Raw genomic sequence first — 24,324 nt, 5'->3', positions numbered from 1 at the left:
ATAATTTTAAAAGTATTCTTTCATTCCTACACTTTCTACTTAATCACTACAAGGGAAAAGGTAACAAGACTACTCAAAAAGCATTGAGAAAATGCCACAAAGCATCTTTGAAAACAAGTAGATTCATTATAGATTTGTGTTTGCAGAAAGACAATGACAACAATTAGCTTTCTCCCTTTACAAAGTGCTGAGAATGCTTCCCCAAGAATCTCCTAGTACCCTTTGTGCGCTCCTCATGTCTCTCCTCACTTTACAATTGAAATTCTCTCCAACTCCCTCACAAATGCTCTTCTACTCTATCCTACAACAAAACATCAAAGATCTCCCTTCATTCTCCTCTAAAAGGATGTCAAAACTCTTCGTAAGAACTCTTCTCCTTGTTTGAATAACTCCCCAAATCATGTAGAGGAACTGTAGAAAACTGTTCATGCAGTTTTTGGCATCTATCACCCAGGCGTCAGGCTATTTGTTTTTGTCAGTTTTGATATGGGTGCCTAGGCACCCAAAAATCTAATGCTAAGGCCCTGGTGCAATGGTGCTTTCGTCCCAAAGGCTAGCACTTAGGTGTCAGCCTCTTAGGTTCCCTTGGAGGGACTAGCGTCTAAGCGCCCATAAAATCTGTAGCCAAGGCGCCGGTCACTTGGATCTTTTTTAGCTCTGTCACCTCCACTTTGCTCCACTTCTTCTCCACTTTGCTCCACTTCTAATACATGTTGTACCTGCAAGAAAAACATAAAAATAACTTTCTTTAATATGCAATTTCATCGATAAAACTGTGCAAAACATAAAGGAGTTCATGCACATTATTGGGATAGAAAGATAAAATAAATGGTGATTTCTACGCATGGCAATCTAAAGGGTGTTCTAAAGAACCAATAATGAAACATAACATTAAATATGCATTGTTAATATTAATGATGAGTTGAATTATTTTCTAAGAAAATACATTCTCTTAAATTTTTACGGTACCTTTAAAAAAGCTAAGAAAATTTAGGAACTAAATATCATTCACATAGCTAATGGCACGTCACCATCTATGTGATCCAACCAACATTGCTCGAAGAATCAACTAAGCATATGTGTTATAAAAGCTTGTTAGAGTGTGCCCCGGTCAACCCCATTAATACAAAAAACAAAAACCCTCACATTAGTTGATAACACGAAGAGTGGCCAATGTAGCAAAACCACTAGTCCGGGAGAGCGAACATGCAGGGTAGCATAAGCAATTCGCAACTCAACTAGCAAGACCATATAGACACTCTTCTACTCAAAACTTATGCAATAGGGCTTTGATTATGAATGTTAGATTATGAGAACTTATGGATTAAGCATATGTAACATGCTGACAAACAAGGGTTACTCTGTCTCTGATGTCATCTGCAAACTCTAACACCCGCATAATCATCCCCAGAACCTGAACAACATGATATAGATCTTCCTACCTCAAAAAATATGCCCATGCAAGTCTTTTTCTTTTTTTGGCATACATATATAATCTTACTTCTTCTGGGAGGGCGAATAGGCATGCAACATAAGCACTTTTCAACTCATATAGCAATGCCTTCTTATATTCTTTTCTTGCTCAGATCCTAATGTGGTTGGGCATTGATTATGTAGATTAGCTTAGGCTAACCAGTTGATTAAATTTCTATAGCAAGTTGACAAAAATGGGCTGCTCTACTCCTGATATCATATTCAAACTCTGACACCCCCAAGATTTTTAAGACCTGCATGATATGACATACATATTTTTCCATCGTGAGAAAATATGTTAATGCAAGCCATTCCTGACTTTTTCACATATAAATAGAGTTTTACTTCTTGGAATGAGGGGGGGAAGAAATAAATTATGCAGTGTAAGGAGCCCACTGAATCTACCCAGAAACATTAAAATATTCTCTAGTCTAACTTCTTCCATCTTTTTCTACCCTGTTCCAGCCTAGAGTGTTCACAAATTGATTATGATTTTAAAAGAAAAATTAATATGAAAGAAAAAAATGTCTCAAATTATTCTTTTTCCTTTTCATTATTTATTCCTACAAATAATATATTCTTGAAATTCATGTTTAAGCCTTTGATTTAAAGCTTGAAGAAACATTGAAGTATGTTTTTCTAAATCACTCTATTAATTCATGCTAAAAAATTTCTTATGGTCTTATAAATTGTATAAATAAAAATTAAACCAACCCCCCCCCCCACACACACACAAATATTGTTAAAATTTTATAGGTATAATTAAGAAATATATGTTCAATTCTTAAAACTTTCAACTTTAGCGTACATCAAAGCTATAATCTGAAGGAAATAATCATACAACAAAATAGAATGATTTCCCCAACAAAAATGCTAATCCGTCATGGTCATCGATCATAACTTATATACATAATTTTCTTATGCTATTACAAAATATCATTCTTTCAACTTCTTATACATATAAAAAGATACTAAAAGTTTTTTTCAAATATATTACATCTAAAAATAAAAAAACTAGAAATTCTTTAATTTAATGAGCATGATAAGCATAAAAAAATTCACATTAATAAATATCAAACAAAACCTCATAAAAATAATTTATTTTTAATATTTTTGTATACACAATATATGTGATAACAAATAATTTCTAAAATAAAATTTGATTAACTTAGCATCAAATTTTATTTTGGGTGAAATATAATAAAAATTCAATATGAAGAATATATAATTTCTTAAAAAAACAAAACAAAAACCCTAAACTTCCAACCTCGAGCTATGAGCTTCTCCCACATCCCACCGCATCCCTCCATTCCAAGAACAGCAGCGCCGCCACATAATGCGCCATTGCTCCGGCCAGCACAAAGACATGAAAAATCTGATGACTATGTCCGGCCATATCAAATTTCCCGGGCCGCCACCTCTCCGGCACCCTGCTCACATAAAACCCCGTCCCAACCAAATAGAAAGCCGCCATTGCCGCCTCCGACACCATCGTCTCCATCCGCCTCGCCTCCGACCAATTCACCACAGTAATATGCACCGCCGGGACTATTCCGGTGAGTCCCATTGCAGAAAAGAGGAGGGCCCGGAATGCCCGGTAGGAGCCGTGAGTGAATTTGGGGGTGAGCAGGGACATAACTGTGAGAACTGCGAGGAAGGAGATGGAAGAGAGGTAGAAGTAGCGCCAGCGTGGCGCGCAGAGGAAGGCGTAGGAGATGGGAGGGAAGAAGGAGGTGGCGATCATGACGGCGATGCCGGCGTAGTCGAGGCGGCTGAGGATGAGGTTGAGGCGGTGGGAATGGCAGCAGAGGAGGTGGCAGAGGGAGGAGGTTATGAGGCAGAGCATGGATCCAGAGAGGAAGACCAGGAATGGCCAACGAGGGGCCGCACTGGTTGATGGCCGGTGCTGGACAGAGAAGATGTCGGGATGATGGTGATCGTGGTTGTTGGTTGGCGCCGCCATCTGCGATTTGGCAGAACGGAACGAGAAGGTTAGGGTTTGGTCACCAAACAGGAAATCATTATTTTTTTTTACCTGAATTCGCACACATATCACTGAATTTTTATATATTTATATTTCCATTATTTATAATTTATGTTTATTTATGTAATATTTTAATTTTTGAATAATATTGAAATATATGTTTTTGTATAAGACAAAATGAAATAAAAAAATAGGCATTTTATTATAGATAAAGTAATATTAATGATCACTTTTAGTATTTATATATTATAGAATTATGTAACTAAATATAAAGCTTTAGTTTTTAGATTGATAAATAAATATAAAATTAATAAAGTTGTTGCAAATTCCTCTAATTTTTATTTATCTACCACATACTATTAAGTAAATATGTCGTAAGCACATAAGATTAATGATTTTATGTTAAATTTATCATTTTTTGTTTTTTATTTTAAAATACAAATTAATAATACAGTTAGAAATATTTCATCCAAAAATTTTGAAATTAATTTTTTTGAGGTTCATCATGTAAAATCAGTTCATTATTTGTGAGAAATATAATTAAACATAAATGTCCAAACATTAAGCGAAATCATAAATTGGAATTGTAAATATCAAAAGTGAAGTTATCATGTTTTTCAACTTTATAAATTATTAATCTATATATGCATGGATTTAAACTGCATTACAACACACCCACCTTTGCATGTATATAATCAATTTTTTAAGTTTTCTTAAAAGATAAATATATATATAAAAATTCAAACATATGTGAACAAAATTTTAATTCAAAAGTTGCAATATGAATCTGTTAAGTTTACCTAATAAATTCTTTTGTAATCTCGAATATGAAATACAAATGATACGAAAAATAATTATTAAAAATAAAATAAATAAATTTTTTATCGATATTTTAGATCCTCTAATTTGAAATACAAATGATAAAAAATATAATTATGAAAAAATAAAATGAAACATAATAAACTAAATTTCACTTAATATAATTTTAAAATACATATATACTTAAAATTTTGACATATTAAACAGTACATAGTAAATCAAAAATATCAAAATTTAAAGAAATCAAGAACATAGAATTAAAGTGCCTCAATTTATCAATAGAAGTATCATTATTGCATATTGCTTGCTAATAATCTATAGTGTGATCATGAAGTTGACTTGAGGGAGAAGAACTTTGATCATCATAACTACAAAAAAATATCCCAGATCTAATGAGGTGTTATGATTTTTTCTACAAAAAACTCAAAAAGAATAAACTTGAGGGTTTTTATATGATTGAAATAACAGTTATTAGTGGTAGGTGTGAGCTAGAATGCATCAAATTTGAAGATTATATTATATAACACAAAAAATTTGGATATTGATAATATTTCTAGTAATAGGATAATCCTCCATGGGATGCAAGGGCATTACAAGCTGCAAACTTCAAGTGGAACAACACCAAATTAGAAAGTAGTATAGACAACTATAGCATCCTCTTTTTAGAGGTGGAAATGGCATGCCCTAAAAGAAAGAAGCCGATCAACACTAAAAAGTTAGACAAATCGCTAGGGATGCCTTAGGTTTTCTAGACTTATGGAGGAGACAACACATCCTAAATGCAAAAGTTAATTGACAGAGAAATATTATGAAGGCCATTGAATCAAGATAGTCAATTTGTTCTCTCCTCAATGGGGTAATAAGAGACCTTAAATTAATTAGTAAAGAAGATTGATTGAACGACTCTGAGGTTTACATGTGATGGAGTTAATCTTGAGTAATAGAAACAGTGGGACTATTCCTCTTGAAATAAAGAAGGACTAAGCAACGCAAAGTTATTGCAACAATGAAGATTTATTTGGTCCCTTTTAAAAGAAAAGATGATTGAATGACACAAAATTATTTGGCTATGAAGATGATCAAGTTAGTCCCTCTCCAATGAGAATGGATGATTAAACAACTGAAAGTTGTTGGGCAAAAAATAAGGAATGAGATTATCTCCTAAAAAAAAAGAGTATGGATATTTCAAAGTCATCATTAATGAGGTAGTTGGAGTAGTTTATTTTGTAAAAGTTAGCTAATTATATGAAATAATTGGAAATAGTTTTTCTCATGTAAAGAGTGGGAGGATTAGACAAAAAGAATCTATAGATGGAGAAAGGCATAAACAATCCTTCTCATTGGATGGGATGGCTTAGAAGGCTAATATTTATGGATGATTAGAAGTAGTGAAACATAGCTACTCTCTTAAAATGAGTTGGAATGAATGATCAAAATTGGCAGTCTATTTTTGAAATTAAGCTGATCCTCTTTGATAAGGCTAGTTCAATGAATGATCAAGCTTAACAAAGAAGAGAATTTGAGATCATTAAAATGACCAGTAAGAATGGTTAATCAAGTTTTGCACTTTGAGTGAGGCGAGTACACTAAATGGCATGAAGCAAAATAGTGTAGGAGATACTATAAACTTTAGGAAAATTGATTGGAGTTAATCAATATGTTTGCTCATACATAGAAGGAGAAGATGGCTCTTAGTTGATGATGTAGGGAGAATCCAAAAAATCAAAGAGTGACTTGATTCTTATGAGTTGGAAAATGCTTTAATTTTTTTTTTGTGATTCTAAAATTTAAAGTAATAAAAAAGAGGTGAATATTTTTTATTTATAGATTTTGAAGAAAGATGTGTGATATTTATCCAATATTATAGAAGAATATTTCATATATATATATATATATATATATATATAGCTATTAACAACTAATCAAGTGTAGAATCATGCCCACCCCTGACTATATGATCATAATTATAAGTTAACTCAATCAATCCAGTTGGCTTAGGATTTTGCTAGAATAATGGTGGATTATGAATTCCACCAATAAAACCAATTATTAGCAAATAGAATATGATATTTGGAAGCTCTCAAAACCACAAATCCAATAGAGTTAACAAGGTATGATTATAGTTTCCAATTGTTTCATTGGCTATAAAAATTTAGGAAGGATTTAAAGATCATATTAAAGACTAAATAAAGTTTTAACATCCAAAAAAAGTTTTTTTTTTATCTCAAATTTTATATCTCTTATGAGCTATTTTGAACATTAGATGGCTTTTGAATTAAGATAATAAAGATCGTAAAATTATAACAATTTTGAATATAATAAGACATTTGGCAAAATAGTTATGATTTGAAATGTTTGAATATCATCAATCGCTTGCAAATGAAGTGACCAGAGTTGTTTAGAGGTTTGTTTTAGTTTGAGCTTGTTTGCCAAAAGCCTATTTGAGTTCAGGCTCAAGCTTGTTCAAGTAATTGTTTTAGTGTTTAAGCTGATTTGCTTAAAATTATAATTTGTTTAGCATGACTCTTTGTCTAATCAAATGAGTCTTATCCATCTATTAATGAGCAACACTTTCGAACTGCACTTTAACTAAATGAATAAGCCTAATCATTTTTAATAAGCAACCTATTACCATTGACAATAAGATCAAATTGCATGAACTACTGAAAACATGTGGTTTAATAAATAAATATCTTAAGTTTATGGACAAAAATAATTTAAAATAATAAAAAAATTAATTTCACACCATCACATATCAAATAAATTTATAATGGAGTATTAAATGAGCATATTATCAAGCTTCTATGTAAGCCATTTTAGGAGCTTTAGATAAGATAATTCATGATCATAAATGAATCAATTATCAAGCTGTTAAATCTATTTGATTAGTTAATTAAACAACCATGAAAGCATTCTACTTGAATTAAGCTTTTTCACGACCATTAAATAATATTAATCATGATCATAAATGATTTAAAAAATTAGATTTTTAAAAATTTTCAATTACTTAATTAAAAAAAAAATTAATTAACTAATCAAATTCAGGCACAAAGTGCTTGTCAAACATATTGATTTATTTGATGGCCTAATTTCCAATTTGATTAATTGGCTAGCTAAAAAACTGTACTGGTTAAAAAATGATAAAACATCCTTAAAATTAAGCGATGTTGATTTTATTATTTCTGTAATGTACTTGTTTATTATATTTATCATCAAAAGCTTATTTGCTAGCCTATCACACTATTCTTAATAGAGGTGTGCATTAAATGCTTTAAACCAATTGGTTAATTTGTTTTGGTTTATGAATCATGGTTTGATTTTTTATTACAATTTAATGGTTATTTGATTTGACTATATCGGCTTGGTTTGACAAAAAAAAAAGTTAAACCCAAAAATTAAATTATATTATGGTTAAATTAAATTCATCAAACTATTGGTTTAACAAATATGTCAATCAGTCAGTATGGATTAAATGAACACAAATCCTATTTAGAATTTCAAATATCAAATCAAAATTGAACCAAATAAGTATATTTTCTTTTGATTTGATTTTGGTACAATATAACTTATTTAGTCATATCAATTTTTTTCTGTTTGATTTTTCAACCTGTTCGGTACCGTTTGCAAAACCGTAATTCGTATATACTTAGATGTCTAACATCTAAATTTTTATACATACATGCAAAAAAAAATGTGTTAGATATTTAAATACATATAAATTGTATGGGTTTGTATGTAATTTTTTTCATATATATAAGAGAAAGGCTAACATCTAAATTTTTATACATACATGCAAAAAAATATAAGTGTTAGATATTTAAATACATCTAAATTGTATGGGTTTGTATGTAATTTTTTCATATATATAAGAGAAAGAGAGCTAGAATCATAGGGATGGTCAGGAAATTAAGCACGTACGCTGAAGAGCGTTCCTTGATTTAAGGACACATTTTCTACTGCCTTTGAGGAGAAAGACCTGCAAATAAGTAAAATTGATGCATGATCAAGAAAATTGAAGCAGAACTTCATGAAAAAAAAACAATAATTTAAACAAAATTTTTAAGAGCAATTAATAATATATGATTTGCAGCTTATGATATCGATCAAGGAATTAACCTGAATTCTAGACATATCGATGGGGGAAAAAAAGTAAAATTTGCTGAAAATTAAAACTTTGATCAAATGTTTACTTCATAAAGATTAAATGAAATTCAGAGAATTTAGCCATAAAAATCAATTTAAAGCACATAAAAATTGGAAACTATATATGATCAATGAAGATGCTGATCAACTCACCCATGGAGATGGCCTATGAGATCTGCCACTTGAGGCATATCACTCAAATGCATCAGAGTTAGTCCCAAGAACAACAAAAATCCAATCAGATGCCTACAAGATTACAAAAATAAAAAAAATTAAAATAATAGAAAATCTCACATACACAGAGTGAGAGGGAGGGAGAGGTAGGGAACGTACGTCCAAACATTGAGAGTTTCGTTATGCCATGAGAAGAGGCTGAGGAAGGCTTGGGAGATTGGCCACTCGGACCTATAATACTTTCTTATGAACTCATTCTCCTTCATGTAATCCGGCAAATCCTCATAATTCACAAGCTTGTACTCTCCAATCCCGCCATCCTTTTTCTTTTTACTCTGTTTCATCCTGCCTTTCTTCCCTTTCCTTCCTTTCTTCTTGTATGTATCAGCAGTCTCTTGGAGTTTCTCTTCCATGCCCATGGCTTCCTCTAATTCAACTCCTCTCTCTTCCACCATCGGCCTCAATATGCTGAATTCCTTCTTCTCCTACTTGTCTCTTTAACTATGTCTGCTTCCTTGTTTAATTAACTATGTGCATTATGATGTGTTTAGCGTCTTATGTAAACCTGTAATTAACTGTTAGCTATTAGTAAGTTGTTGATGGTAGGTCATTTAGCACAACTACTTAGTTTCTGGTTCATCTGCCTCATTTAATAATGCCCTCTCTCTCTCTCTTTCTCTGTGTGTCAGGTTTTTCTTGGTTGGAAAGTTGGGTTTGTGGTATAAAAGCCAAAATGGATTATGCTGATTCTCTCTATGTTTACCGTATAATTGAATAAATAATTGGGCTGTGAAAATGAAGGTTGGGTTACGGTTGGCGTGGAGGCGAAGAGTTTTAAATGAGTGAAGGAGAAGTAACTTCTTCATGACGAATGGGGGAGCGTTGCCTAATAAATATGGCAGCTGCAAATAGGGCTTTTTTGTATTAAAAAAAACAAAGGGGAGTTATTATAGCCTATCATATGGGCGCAGTGGGTCCCATTGTATTTCAAAAAGGTCGTAGTGGGTCCCACTGTGAGGCCGCTATGTCCCATTAAATTTTTTATTTTTTATTTTTTTTGGTGATGATGTTATGCTAATTTAAACACAATTCTGAAATTTAATGTGCTCAAAGTTAATAGGCTCCCAACCAACAACTACACAGCCTGTCAATTTTAAGGAGAGTGGAGGGCGGGTGGGATGGATTTAAGGTTTGGATGTTTTAAAGATTTTGTGTAGAAAGATGGAGTAGGAGGACAACTCAAGTCACTTTATTTTTGTTGTCATTCTCTTAAAATATATTAAAAAATATATGGGAAATTTACATACATACCAAACACTTCTTATATATACATATCCAACACTTAAACTTTCTTATTGGCATTGATAATGCTTTGGTATGAAGCATATGAATGGAAAGGAATATTTAATTTTTTAAAAGCAGACCATAGAGATATTTTTGAGATGATACCAAGGGTTTGAGTGCAAGGAATGTAAATATTAAAGTTTAGGTGTTAGATATGTAAACACATAAAAGTTGTGTAGTATGTATATAAATGCCTCAAATAAATGAATATAGGTAGTATCATACAAATACACATTCTTACTATCATTGAGATTAAGGCTATCTAATACTTACTTTATGCACTTGGTGTGATTTCTCCCACCTTTGAGGTTTGTTTTGTTTTTTTTTTGGAAGTTTTACATACATATCAATATATTTACATATCTAACACCTAAACTTCAATTTTTACATAAACACCATAAAAATAAAAAAAGGTGTATTTTACTTTTTTTTTTTAATAAAATACTGATTTTTTTTATGTGATAAGTGAGATTTGAGTGCTATAAATGTAAAAGGTAAATTTTAGGTGGTATATATGAAAATACATAAGCATTGTGTGGTATGCATGCAAATGCCCCCTATTTTTACTGATTTGTGTTTTGAGATAGTTGCCACATATTTGTTTGACTATTGTTTTGGTATTGTTTTTTAAAAATTTATTTGGCTATATTAAAAGCATACATACATGTTCTCCGTCCAAGATTAGCTTGCTCCCGCAGATCCAAGCTCTGCTCTCGCCCCTTCTGCATTTAAGCTACTCCTCTCTTCCCGTACTAGGGATTCTCAGCTGCTCAACACTTCGTTTAGATTAATATTGTTTTATATACAATGTCTATTGTACCCCTGACTTATTTACATGTCATGGGCTATGCTTATAAAGTCATAGTTTCTCAATATGTAACCTAGATGAATGAATTAATAAAAATCCACTTATCTCTTGTTTACTGTTTCTCTGTTGCCTTCATCTTGTTCCTTTCCTCCTCATTTCTTCACTTGGTATCATAGTAGAATCACCTTTCACAAGGATGGACTCTCCTAGTTCCATCGCCACAGAAGAACAACAGTTCTCAACCACCTTTAGCAAAATCAAAGAAGTTAACATCCCAAGCTCCCCCAAATTCCTGATGTATCAATATCAAGAATGTGATTACTACTTCCCTGACTCAAGACAATTACCTTGTATGGAAGATAAAAGTCTCTAAACTTCTTACTGCTAGCGGATATAACCCTTTTCTTGATAGCAAAATCACCCAATTCACAGAAAATGAAAACAATACTCAACAAGAAAACCTTCATTAACATTACTTGGCACCTGATGGATAAGAATCTTGTTGTAGCAATTCTGTATACAATTTCACCCTCAATTCTTCCCTACCTCCTTTACCTCAACACTACTGCCAAAATATGCAGCACTCTAATCCATGAACCGATCAAGAGTCATTCAACTAAAGAATGAACTGCATAATGTCACGAGGTGAATCACTACTATGTCATAGCATTTCACGGTTATCAAAAACATTATGGACAACATAGCCGCAGCGGGCTCCACAGTGGACCAAGAAGACATTATACTTTGTACCCACAACAGGCTACCACCCAGCTATCAAGGTTTTAAAACAGCTCTCCATACCTCCCTCTATCCAATCAAAGCTAGAAGACTTCTACTCTCTTCTTCACAGCAAAGAGTGCAACATTGCCAACGAAACTGCCAAGAACGCACAACACACGACATTACCGTTGTACAGAAACAAAGGGGGGTCTCAAACCTCAAGAAGCTCAAGCATGAGCTTCTCCAACACAAAGAACATTACCAAAAGCAACAAACCAAATCTAGATCTCCTCTTATTTATCAAATCTACAAAAAAAACATAAATTTACAGTATAAACCACCATTCACTGCTTTCATCACAGCTCTCCACACTCAAATGCACCAACAAGAATGGGTGCATGTGCTGCAGTGCATCTTACCCTCACCTTACAAATCTGCAACAACCAGTTCCGTACCAAAGCATCGACCAAGTGATCGTTGGAAACGGCCAACACACATGTATCACACATGTTGGTAAGAGCCTTCTACCTACTCCTGAACACAGTAAGTTAACTCTTTCACCTCTTTTTCATGCTCCCAAACTATTAAACAACCTTATTTCAGTACACCAACTCATTAAAGATAACAATTGCCAAATTATTTTTAATGCTAATGAGTTTCAAATTCAGGATCCAAAAAGCCAGAAAATAATTCTAACAAGAGTTGTTGATCAAGGGTTATATCGCATCACTGTGCTCCATACTGTCAAAGATTCCAACCAGTGGCATCATCAATTAGGCCATCCACATCATCATGTCCTGACTATGGTTTCCTGTTCTCAATCACAACTGCAACTACCTTCAGCTAATGTTATATGTCAAGAATGTTGTCAAAATAAAAGTCATAATCTTCCCTTCCCTCACAGTCATAGAACTTGTAAACTTTTTGATATGATACATTCTGACATATGGAGACCATTTCCTCATCCTTCCTTGGAAGGTTATAGATATTATGTCACATTTATTAACTCTTTTTCTCGCTATTATTGATGCATGCCTTTTAAATACAAATCAGAAATTGTCTCACATTTTATTGTTCTTCATAACATGAAAAAAAACCATTTTAATAAAACTATAAAATATTTGAGAACAGATTACGGTGGTGAATATATGAAGCGAACTGAAAGAATACCTTATTCATAACGGCATTACCCATTAGTTTAGCTAGCCCTACACTCCTCAACAAACGATATTGCTAAGAGAAAACTGTTAAATATAGTTTTGTATTTCTATTTCTCTATCATTTATGGGTAGTGTTGTCTTTTCCTGTTTGTACATATATATATATATATATTCTTGTAATGAGTTTTGGGTGATCATTGACAAAAACCCTAGCCACCTTCTTTGTCTCTCTTATTTTCTAACAAAAACATCATATAAAAGACCACTCGTACCGTTCTAAATGTTGCTCGCTTACCCATCCGATTTTGGATGATGCGCTTCAAGCTGCTAAAAATCTCATCAATCGTATCCCCTCCACCAATACTCTTCACAAATCTCCTTTCCAACTACTCTATCACAAACCTCTTGAATATTAATATCTAAAAAGCTTTGGTTGCTTATGCTTTCCTTGGCAACAATATAACACAATATATTCTCTTCAAAGGCACCACCCTCCTGCATTTTTCTTGGATATAACGTGCAATACAAAGGTTATAGATGCTTCGATACTCTGGCTAAAAAAATCATAATCTCAAGAAATGTTCAGTTCATTGAAAATGTATTCCCCTACAAACAACAACCTAGACCGCTAGCCTCCACCTCACCATGAACAACCCAAAAAACAACCCTTCTCATCCCCCCTCTCCCAACGACATGTACAGAAGTTAACCTCAATCATCACTACAAGTCAACCTACAAAGCATATCAAAGTTGACTACCATTTTATAAGAGATCACATAAAGCTTAAACATATTCAACTAAAGCATCTGTTAAACAAAGATCATATCTTCACCAAGCTTTTGTTGATCAAAAGACACAAGATCTCACTTGCAACCTGATGATTCGAAGCTCAAATCATTAGTTTGAAGGGGGTAAAATCATACTTATCTACTCTCCGTCCAATATCGGCTTGCTCCGGCAGATCCAAGATCCGCTCATGCCCCCTATGTGTCTTAAGACGCTACTTTTTTCCCATGCTAGGGATTCTCAGCATCTCAACATTTCGTTTAGATTCATATTGCTTTCTGTACAATGTTTATTGTACCCGACTTATTTACAAGTATGTCATGGGCTACGCTTATAAATAAATCACAGTTTATCAAAATGTAACATGGATGAATAAAAATCCACTTATCCTTGTGCTTCTCTCAGCTTTCTTTATTTTATTCTCTGCCGCCTCATTTCTTTGCTGATATAACTTTTTAGTGGCCAGATATGATATTTGATGGTTGTAAGAAATAAGTTATTATCTGGTTTTTCCTAAACTTATAACACTATTAGTAGTTATGAGAAAAAAAATCACGATATTTGTATAAGTAATTTTATAAATAATCGTAGTAACTCCAATATACCCGCTCGGTTCAACTACTTTTGTTTTGTTGTACAGAATAAATTATAGAACACGAGTTTGTTATTTGAAATAGGGTTGTAAAAGCTCGGCTCGCTCGAAATTGCTCATGTTCAAAATCGGCTCCTATTCGAAATAGACTCGTGAACAATATGTTCGTGTTCAGCTCATCAATTTAAAAATTCTTATTCGTGTTCGGCTCGAAATTGACTCGTTAAAATTATTTGGAATAGAAGACACACGACCACATTGCCGCACGAGCTGTCCTGATTTAAACTTGGATATAAAAATATATAATTTATTATTATTTTCATAATATATATAATATATTATTATATAAATAATCATATGATTTTTTTTATTTTGAGCAACGACCCGAACACAAGTGAACAAAGAACTGTTCGCGTTCACCTTATCAATAATTTGAGCTTAAGAAAATTATTCATGTGCGTCTCATTAACTTAACGAATGAGCCGAACACGAGCTACTTAACAAGTCGAACACGAGTTGTTCGTGAACAACAAACTTTTTTGAAAGCTTAGCCACAAAAAATGCGTTAAAATTGAGCCTTATATTTTAAGAGTTCAAAACAATCATTTGATATTAAATTCGAGAATTTACTCATATATGCCTTAATAGTCATCCATCACACAAAAAAAAAAATACAAATTAATTGCCACACCCTATAAAATAAAAGGGGCATTAAATATTTATCACACAATTCTATGTATTTACATATCTAAAAGCCATATTTTCATATTTACATAACACAAATCTTGAATATCACATCAAAAACATCACTTATTTTTTAAAAATGAAATACATCTTTTCATGCATAACTTTATAACACCAAAGCCTCATGAAAGTAAATATGAATGTTTAAACGTTGGATATGTAAATATGTAAGAACTGTCTAGTATGTATGTAAATTTTCCAAAATAAAATCTTATCACAAAAGAGCATGAGAGCCACAAATTGAGTGAAACACTTAATCTCAGCTAAACCAACTCATACCATTTGAGAAAATGTGGCTCCAAAATAAAGCTAATTTTATAATGATAGAACATAAAACAGTGCAAACAGCGTGGGCAACAGATCAAAATTGAGTCTGACATCACGGTAATTACATCATCTTCAAACCCAAAACTAGTAAAAAATAAATAAATAAATAAACAAATCATTTAAAATTTCTATACAAAATTCTTCCCTATCCCTTAATATTATGAAATAGTAGACAAGCAATAGACATAGGAGAGCAGACATTCCGTAAAGTTTAATGAAAAGTGAAAAACGGAGAAAAACTCAGTCTCAAAATACTGATACTATTGGATATATTTTCCAACTAAAAATTAATTACAATGAGCCAAATGTATTTTAATTATACATGAACACAATTTAAGGATGCAAAGCGTTTACTGAAAAGAACAATTATTACAGTAACCTTCATGAAATGGCTAATATATTATAAGGAATAGAAAAAACAAGAGATTATGCAGTTAACAAATTGATGGCCAGACATGAGGAAGCCACATCCCTTGTTTTCAGGACAACACGGAAAAAGGTTGAGATGTATGACCTTGATGACCAGACTGAACAAAGATACTTGGAGCTAAAAGAACTATATACAGAAAGAGAATAGAGAGAGATTTATTTGAAGTAAGGTGGAGAAATTAGTCTTTCAGTATACCTAGCTTTTGCAGGGCTGAAAGTATTTCAGCGGAACTAAAGCCTTGCTCCGTTTTGGCAATATTTTGGCCGTTGAATGCAACGACATCCTGGAGTGCGTAGTTTCTGATTGAGACTGGAGGTTTTGGTGCATTACAGACTCCCTTCAGTATCACAGTTTTGTGGATTCCTCCCAGCAATCCTTCATAATCAGTGTCACCACTTTCACCAACAAATACCACGAGGTTAGACAAGTCTGTGGCCCATCTCACATGCAAGTACCTGGAGAGATCTCGATTAGGCTTTAAGAGCATCTAAGATGGGAAAAAATTTTAATTTTTAAGTTTGATTGCAAAACAAAAAGAAAAACAAATTGAACTCAGTTGAGAGGTACTAAAGAATGCATATTCACAAGATCCTCAAGTTCGGATCTATCAGCATTTTGAAGAAATATAAAATTGAATGTATTTTCTGAAATAAAGTTCAAATTCAATTTCACAAAATCAGGTTGTTGATGTTAAATGGCTGTAAAAAACAATTAATGTTATTAATTAAGCTAAATTATACTTAATTAATATTAAATGAAATTTTAAAAGCTTATGTATGACTTAACACCGATTTAGGTTTTTCATTTGCAACTGCCCCAGCTTTGTCTCTGGCTCCTCCTCATAAAAACTGTTATAATGAGCTTTCTTTATTTTCTACATTCGAACCGCAAAACAAAGCCCCCCCACTCCCATTCACACATCTTTGGTTCTCACTTTCTATTCATTCCCATCCTCCTCCCTGCTTCGAAAACAACTCATTCACGCAAACACCACGGAACCAAAACCAACTTTCACTAAGTTTGTCTCCATGTTAGCAAATCTTTGACGCAACCTCCTTCCTCCAGAATGCACCCATCTTCTCCTGTTCGAGCGATACGGCCACAAAAAAGGCTAGTGTGAATGCAACGATGAGATCACAACGTACAAAAATCTCTAAAACTTCACCCTCTCTCTTGCTTTCGTACACATTAGTCTCCCATCCATTTCATCCCTTCCACCTACTTCTACCGTGAATCTCGCCCGTCTATGGCTCCCAGAACTGAAACCGAGCCCCTCTAATGCACAATCCTTCTTGGATTTCCTTTGCCTCCCTTGTCTTCTTGTTCACAAATCAAAGTTCACAAAAAGCTCGAATCAGCACCCTCCATCCTTCATTTCCCTGCCGCGACACAACAATTGAAGGTGTCTCCGTCTCCCGACTTTGTTGCTCGATCCAACCTCACAAGAGTCACAACCTACATGTCTCTCACCGCACGTCACCCTCATCTCCCTGCCTCGACATAAGCCTTCCAATCCCTCTTACTTGAGCCACTTCCCTCGAGTCGAAAGCACTCATTGAAGCTCGTCTCCTTGCCGCTGTCCCGCACACAAAATCACACGACCACACTTTTTGTCCCTTTACTTAATAGCGCACGACGAGATTGCGCCATACAAAAACTCCTGAAACTCCAATTTTCGCCTACCGCTCCAACCCGATCAGAATTTCTCATTGTTCTTCTCTAATGTGCACAAAAGTCGTGGAATACATTTATCCAACAAATAAGATTGCACACCCCTCTCCTTATCGAGGTCGAGCTTGAGCCTAGTCCGCTAGTTAAGCCCTTCCCCATTTTTGCTTCATATCGCACGCCCCTCTCCTTATCGCCGCCGACAACCTTCATAGGTCTTGAGCCTCCTACCGACAAGCCTCCCTCCAGCTAGCCTCCTACGCAAGCAAGGTTCACGTGATGCCCTAGCCTCCCTCGCATTAGCCTCACCTCTCGCACCATCCCGCGGCCAGACAGCCGCTGGTCAAGCATTGCTGGCATCACCCCAGCCAGCATCAGCTTCTTCTCGAGATGCCTCGTCGACATCCCGAGCTCCTCCTTCCTCTCATCGGCCGCCGCTCTTGTGCCACGCTCTTGCTAGTGCGGGCTCGGCTGCCTCTCCCTTTCTCGGGCAGCAGTCCGCCGCCACCGACGAATTCACTGCCTCTCCCTCGTCGAAGCACACCGCCAGCAGGGCGGCGACTGCTCCAAGGCTTATAGTCCTAAGCAACCCTTTTCAAAAAGGTATGTGTCGAACATACTTACATGTTCAAATCATTTATCAAAGATGCTAGCATACCTCCTGCTCTCACTTGTTCCTTCCTCATTTTGCATATGTTTTGTGAGGTATGCGGTGCATGACTTGGACGCCGATTGCTCGAATAAGCAAAGAAATCACGACCGCAATCATTGCAAAGGTATATCGATTTCAAACTCTTGCATTTCCTTTTCTAGCCATCCCTAGGAATAAATTTTGTTATGTTGATATAGGTTTGGTCACCCACACGAGACAGGTCTGACCGGATAGCCAATATCATCCGACTCAATCGATTGCCCGTTATCAAACGATTAGATTCGTCGAACGATACCGGTCGACTCGGTCATATTCCATTTGATTTGTCAGCTTTGTGATGTCGTTGTGGGTTTGATTTCCCTTGCTAGGCAAGTTGGCCAACTCACATTAATCGGCACCGTCATATGGCTATTGATTGGCCAATTATGTTTTAGAGAAAGCCTAGGTTAGGAATTAAATTCGTGGCCAAATCCCTAGCAAATTCCGAGCACTTTCCTTACAACCCTCAGAACTAAGCTTAAGCGGGTCGAAATCTATATTTCCCGCTTGTTTGGTGATTTCCAATCCCCTTTGGAGGGGTTGGAATATTTGGACTGCGCGAATGTAAGAAAAGCTCTGTAGCTACCTTATTTTACAAGATTGTGGGGAGTCGTAGGATGGAAAACTTAGTAGCTAGTTCATCCTATGACATAGTGGAGAATTGCTCCTTCGAGAAAATCGAAGGGGGAGATTCCCACATCCCTCGCCAAAACCGGACATGGCTAAACTGCAAATCCATATATTGATCCTATGTGAGAATGCTAGGATCAGCTTATTTTGCTATCAAATACATTTGGTTCATTGTTTGCATGCTTGATTGTCACTTTAATTGTGTAAACCGCTTCGGTTCGATCGGTCATCCCAGCCCGATCAACCGATCATTTGGTTTGACTGGCCACCAAGGCTCAATCAAACATTCACATTGGTTCAATCGGCCACCAAGCCCCGATCATAAATCCAAGCACTAGGTTTGATTGACCACCAAGGCTTAACCGATCATTCACATTTGGTTTGATTGAACGCCAAGGCTTGACGGATTATTCACTTTGGTTCGATCGGCCACGAAAGGCTAAATCAAAAATCCATACTTCGGTTCGATCGGCCACCAGGACTGGTCACAAAACCACATTTCGGTTTGATCGACCACGAAGGTCCGATTAACCGCCCACCTTGGTTCGATGGACCACAAAGGCCGATCATAAAACCACACTTTGGTTCGATCAGCCATGAGGTCAAATCAATCAATCACTTAGGTTCAATCAACCACCAAAGCCAGTCAAAAAATCACATATGATTCGATCACCAAAGCTCAATCGATCACCCACTTTGGTTTGATTTGCCACCAAAGCTCAATCGATCGCCCACTTTGGTTCGATCGGCCACCAAGGTCGATCATAAAACCACACTTTGGTTTGATTGACCAATCAATTGCATGTTGCATTGCTTTGCACTTGTCTTTGCATTCCTTGTATGACGTTCTTCAATTCATACTTGTATGTGCATAGAATGAATCTTTGAATATTATGTAATGTGGTAAAAACCATTGCATGAAAAGAAATCAATTTTGCCTTTGACATATGGTTACATGTGTCTCCTAGAGCACCAGCACTTCCGGTATTACCACAAACATATTTCACCATATGTTTGTGGGTCAATACTTGCGAACGTTTGGTGAGTGGTGGAAGTTTTAAAAATATTAGCTGTTGTTTTATATGTATTGGAAGTTTTAAAAATATGGATAGTTAATTAGATATTAATACCGTCCGACTGTAGTACCCATCTTGGTTAATTCTAAGTACTAGACTAGGTCGTGACACATATACCATTCTTTTTAAGATCAAGAATACATGCTTCCACGACCTTTTTCCAAGCAAGAACAGATAAAGACTCTTGGATTGAATTTAATACCCGCACATTATCTAAGTTCTAAAAAAAGGATTTATAAAAGAATGATAATCCTCAATATTCACAAATTCTTCTACCAAGTGTTTTGTGCATTTTTGTGCTCCTTAGTATTCATGTTGTGTTGACCCAACCTCTGTGTGAGTACCTAGAAAATGTAAAGTTGGTTTTGCTGATTTACATTCATGATTTTGCATATTGTTCCTTACATGCGCACTAGATTTTTTCTATAAGGTGCACACAAAGTTCTTGGTTTTTGGTGGGAGCTGTGAAAGGATTTAGAGTAGTAGTAGATTCATTTTGCATGTTGATTTGTTATAGTGGAGACAAGAGTGAGTTCATCAAGAATATAAGGGAAGGGAGCATGAGATTCCTAAATGGTATCCTAAATATGATAATCTCTCCAACTCTCACCTCGAATGTTAGATTTGAAGTAATATGATTGATGTTGAAAAAAATATGACATCCATGGAGTTGTAAAATTTATGTTTCTGAAGACTAGCATTTATACAATTTTTTATTTGAAGAGTAGCCCATAAAAAATGCATTTAATTACTCGGTATCAAGTTTGGCCTGATTAGATTGATGTAGATAAATAAAAGAAATGTAACAAAAAAAATTTTAGCAGGTTGGAGATGAAAGACTGAATATGTGTATAAGATTTTATGAGGATGTTGAAAGGTTTGTTGAAAGGTTTGTTAAAATTTAGCACTCTATCAGACGTCTTATTTACACGATAAGTAGATGTGAGAATTGCATCCCTTGGAAGTGTTTGGCTAAATTATTACAAAATAGAATTGACTGGGCCAATCTGAGTTGTTCGTTATTTCTCTTCGTCATACAATTTTATTGGGGTGTAAGCAAATGAGATTATATGAATGATGTCTTTCTTAGATAGATATGAACCGAGAGTGAAGTTGTAGTAGTCATTTACATTTACATTATCGATTTTGAGAAATTGAATTTTGCTTTATAATTGGGTGAGGGTCATGTTGTGGAAGGTTTCAAACAAGCTGACAATTTCAAAATTTTCCTTCATGATAAATCGAAATGGTTCTGGTGTCGTCATCAATGAAATTGACAAGTCACCCAGCCCAATTGTAATTTTTTATTTTTAAGGGCCCCCATATGAACCATGACGACGAGATGTGTTGGTTTGTATTTTAGGATTGGGTATATTTGTCAAGTATGTTTAGAAATTTGACAAATTTCACATTCATAAGAATTAGGCTTGTTTTATAAATATATGGGGATATATTTTTTTAATAGAATATAAGTTAAGATACCAAAGGCAAAAATGCTATAACATAACTTGACTCTCGTGAGAAACAAACTCAGAAACAAAACTTGACTCGAAGGAATATGAATGATGGGATAGTCCTTTTAAAGTAGGAGTCCTAGTGAGTAGATAAAGTTCATCATACATATTAGCACTGCCAACACCTTTTCCAAGTTCATCACTTGAAATTCACATAAATTATGATAGAAGTTAGTAACAAAATTCATGTCACAGGTGAGTCTACCAATAGACAGTAAACTATAGTTAATTTTAGGAACAAAAAGCCCAGATTGAAGAATAAAACCCTTTGTGACTTTCACACTTCATCTTCCTTCCACAGATGTGAGAGTCATTTGTGTTTCTAATTGCAACATGTTGCTTACAAGGATGGTAGAATTGAAAAGAAGTGATATCACTTGTCATGCGATCAGATGCTCCAGAGTTCACAGAATTCTAATTCTTCATGTTGAGAGCAGCAAGAGAAGATGGAAATCTAACTTGATGTGCTAGAAGGCTCAAAATATTGTCCCAGATGCCTTTGAAGAGCTTCAAGTTATTCCTTGCTGAGTGGTGGACTATGTTCATAAGGCTCGTCTTCCTTTAATGTTGTGTGCTTGATTTTCCCCCATCACCTTTGATTTATTGGGATTCCAATCCGCGTGATTTTTTTAAATTTTCTAACACTTTCCTTTAAATTACCTAGCATCTCGCAATGTTCACACCGCAGTATATTCTCTTTGATTTATATTCCTTAGATGACTAATAAGTGTATAAAACTGAGCTGTCAATATTTGATGTAATGAGATTAAGGGTCTTTTTGGGGCAGTTGCAGCTTATTGGATAATCTGTTAATAAACTGATTAAAAATAATCTGCTAATAAGCTAGGTGCGGTGGCTATTATAATTTTTTATTTTTTTGGAAAAATCAGACCGCTGCCACCGCAGTGTGAAAACATTATTTTCAGCTTTTTTGAAAACACATAAGCTGTCAAAACGAAGTTTACCCAAACAGGTCAGGTGCGTTTTCAAAACGTCACCGCACCAAATAAGCTGCCCCAAAAGGACCCTAAATGTCATCAAGAGTTTCTTCCCTCTCTTTTCTTCGTAGTCCAGCAAAGGCTCACAAATAGAGGGAAGAGGTTTTGATTCCCATGATTCTTTCTTTGACTTTATCTAGTTTCTTTTTGAGTCGTGGAAGGAGCTTGATGGTTATCTTTTGTTCAACAATTATTTTGTAAAGAGTATAGTCTTGTGAGAACCTCCATGTTAAGCCAATACTTGGAGAAAGTGCTAGAAGAATTGAGTAACATTCAACACACTTTATCGCAGGTCATGTAATCTAGTTTCAATGTCAAGCAACTCAGAGGTATTGTCAACATTTGAATAGGTTTCCATTGCGACATCCTAGCTTTCTTTTGTTGTCAACATTTGAATAGGAGAAAATTTTCTTCAGTTTTCTTAATCATGGAGTTGACAAGCCATGACATGACCATGTGATCTTCAATCTTCCATGTCTAATGTTTAAGATAAGTACTAGTGCAGGATTTTCTTACGTGAGATCATCATTTTCTTTACCACAAATGTATATGAACACAAATTGAGACCATTTAAGGAAATTATTTTCATGTACTTTATAACTGATGATGCGGGGATAAACTTCAGATGCTGCAGAACCAAACATCCTAGGTTTAAGCTCAGACATAACTTCTGAAGAGGAATAAATAACTTTCATGTTGTATTTGGTCATCATCATAATTTTCACTGGAGAGAAGCTATATGTCGTCAACACAGAATTTCCATTAGAAAGAGAAACTATATTTCACTAACAAAAAATTTCCACTAGAGAGAGGATGCCACCAACATAGGATTTCTACTGAAAATTTTTTGTCATTCATACAGGATTTCCACTAGAGAGAGAAGTTTATCACGACACTGTTTGAGGGAATTTCATGTTCAAATGCTGGAGGAATTGCGATTATTCAACTTGCGAAGGAGCCAATCTAATAGACGATTGTAGCACTGCACAACGGAAGAAGCTTGGAACAGATCTAACAGATGACTTCACAAGGAGTTGATCACGGCACTGCTGGACGAGAGAAGGATGGAGCCAGTCTAAAGGACAGCTCGTTAAGGAGCCTATCGTAGCATTGACAAAATGAATCGAACAGGTCGGGAGAAACCTATAGCGATTGTGACACCGATTGAAGTGAAATTCACCTCTGACACAACGCACTAGCTAACTATATTAGAAGGAGGGTGTGCAGGGAGACAACAGCAAGAAGACGCCTAAAGGAATCCAGCTACAAGGAAGAAATACGACGGATAGCCTGTAGTGACTGGCAATTGCAGGGAGGCGCCCCGGCGGAGAGCTAAAGTTTGTTTCCTTGCATTGATACGGAGTAGATTTTTGGATTAAAAAAAAGCGCTCATTAAGCAAATAACAAATATATATAAAACCCAAACTAACCCTCATATAATTGAAGGGAAACTCAAATCATCATGATTTAAAGGAATGAAATAAAAACACAATAATGCAAAATTAAGAGAAAATAATTTCACATGCGCAAATATAGTAGCGGACCCACGGTTTCCTAAATCAGATATGCATATCAACAATATAATTATAATCAAACCACTACTAACATAGTGCTTTTCCTTTGCCCAAGCAGGCCCAAACAAAGAGGGAGAAGATAGAATGTTTGTTTGCCTGCTAGCAAAGCTATCGCAGTTTCACAATGTTAAGTCAATCTACAGAAACTCGACGCGATACGATTGGAAAATTTACTTCATGACATTCATTAAAATAACTTCATAGATAAAATGAAAAAATGATCCCCCTAATATTTAGGGGGTCTATTTTAATTTCACAGGCTATCTAAAAGTTCAATTTAGCATATGGACTTAAAACATGAATCAAAATGTTCAAATCATTAAAAGTAAAAGAAATTAAAGTTAAAGATAAAGAACGATGTTAAAAATGAAAGCAATTTAGGAATTTACATCTTTAAATTTTAACAAAATCTAATAAATTATTTTTTCAAGTTTGAGATACTTTGCAAGAAATCTATTAATAAACGGTGCTAAAATTTATAAATTTAATATCATTAATTACATCATAGAGCATCCAAAAATGAAGAAATATTTAGAATATCCCAAATAAGGTAAGTATAAAATTGTATTTTATAAAAATTCCCGATGCCAATTCCAAAAATACCATCATTTTGAACATCATCTGTTAACTTCTACTTATGTTACTTTTAATAGTAAGACAATTTTGGTT

General features: G+C 34.7%; 2 protein-coding genes and 1 long non-coding RNA gene across 5 annotated transcripts in view; 1 reads left to right on the top strand and 2 right to left on the bottom strand.

Annotated features, from left to right (window-relative positions):
- Positions 1-642: 642 nt before the first annotated feature.
- Positions 643-13,686, bottom strand: LOC110031245 (heptahelical transmembrane protein ADIPOR1). 3 transcript variants are annotated; one of them, XM_020734360.1, is made up of 6 exons: positions 13,549-13,686; positions 8,753-9,168; positions 8,573-8,665; positions 8,195-8,252; positions 2,741-3,436; positions 643-719 (listed from the first exon to the last, which is right to left on the bottom strand). In XM_020734360.1, the coding sequence occupies exons 2-5, from the start codon at positions 9,046-9,048 to the stop codon at positions 2,747-2,749; spliced, it is 1,137 nt and encodes a 378-aa protein (XP_020590019.1). In that variant the 5' UTR covers positions 9,049-9,168; positions 13,549-13,686; the 3' UTR covers positions 643-719; positions 2,741-2,746. The 3 variants fall into 3 exon arrangements, with proteins under 3 accessions (XP_020590019.1, XP_020590018.1, XP_020590021.1); XM_020734359.1 differs by having other exon boundaries at positions 8,753-9,158; XM_020734362.1 differs by lacking the exon at positions 13,549-13,686 and adding an exon at positions 10,602-10,702 and having other exon boundaries at positions 8,753-9,158.
- Positions 11,932-12,471, top strand: LOC110031246. The gene is made up of 2 exons (XR_002294715.1): positions 11,932-12,008; positions 12,134-12,471. It is a non-coding gene; the product is annotated as an uncharacterized LOC110031246 (long non-coding RNA).
- A 1,640-nt stretch (positions 13,687-15,326) lies between the features above and the next one.
- LOC110031244 (probable sucrose-phosphate synthase 1) overlaps positions 15,327-24,324 on the bottom strand; it is a 38,316-nt gene continuing 29,318 nt past the window's right edge. Inside the window, exon 13 of the mRNA XM_020734358.1 lies at positions 15,327-15,959. Coding sequence (XP_020590017.1) covers positions 15,683-15,959 — 277 coding nt within the window. The 3' untranslated portion in view covers positions 15,327-15,682. The remainder of the gene's footprint in view (positions 15,960-24,324) is intronic.

This window comes from Phalaenopsis equestris, unplaced genomic scaffold, assembly GCF_001263595.1.
Source record: "Phalaenopsis equestris unplaced genomic scaffold, ASM126359v1 Scaffold000796, whole genome shotgun sequence".
NCBI lineage: Eukaryota > Viridiplantae > Streptophyta > Magnoliopsida > Asparagales > Orchidaceae > Phalaenopsis > Phalaenopsis equestris.
This window is presented reverse-complemented; position numbering and strand designations above follow the sequence as displayed.

Bases quoted from the DNA above. Each gene is read 5' to 3' on its own strand.
- LOC110031245 (XM_020734360.1), bottom strand. From the start codon at position 9,048: ATGGTGGAAGAGAGAGGAGTTGAATTAGAGGAAGCCATGGGCATGGAA. The intron at 8,666-8,752 runs GTACGTTCCCTA...GTAATCTTGTAG, and splicing joins GAAACTCTCAATGTTTGGAC to GCATCTGATTGGATTTTTGT. The intron at 3,437-8,194 runs GTACGTGCTTAA...GCCAAATCGCAG, and splicing joins ATCAAGGAACGCTCTTCAGC to ATGGCGGCGCCAACCAACAA.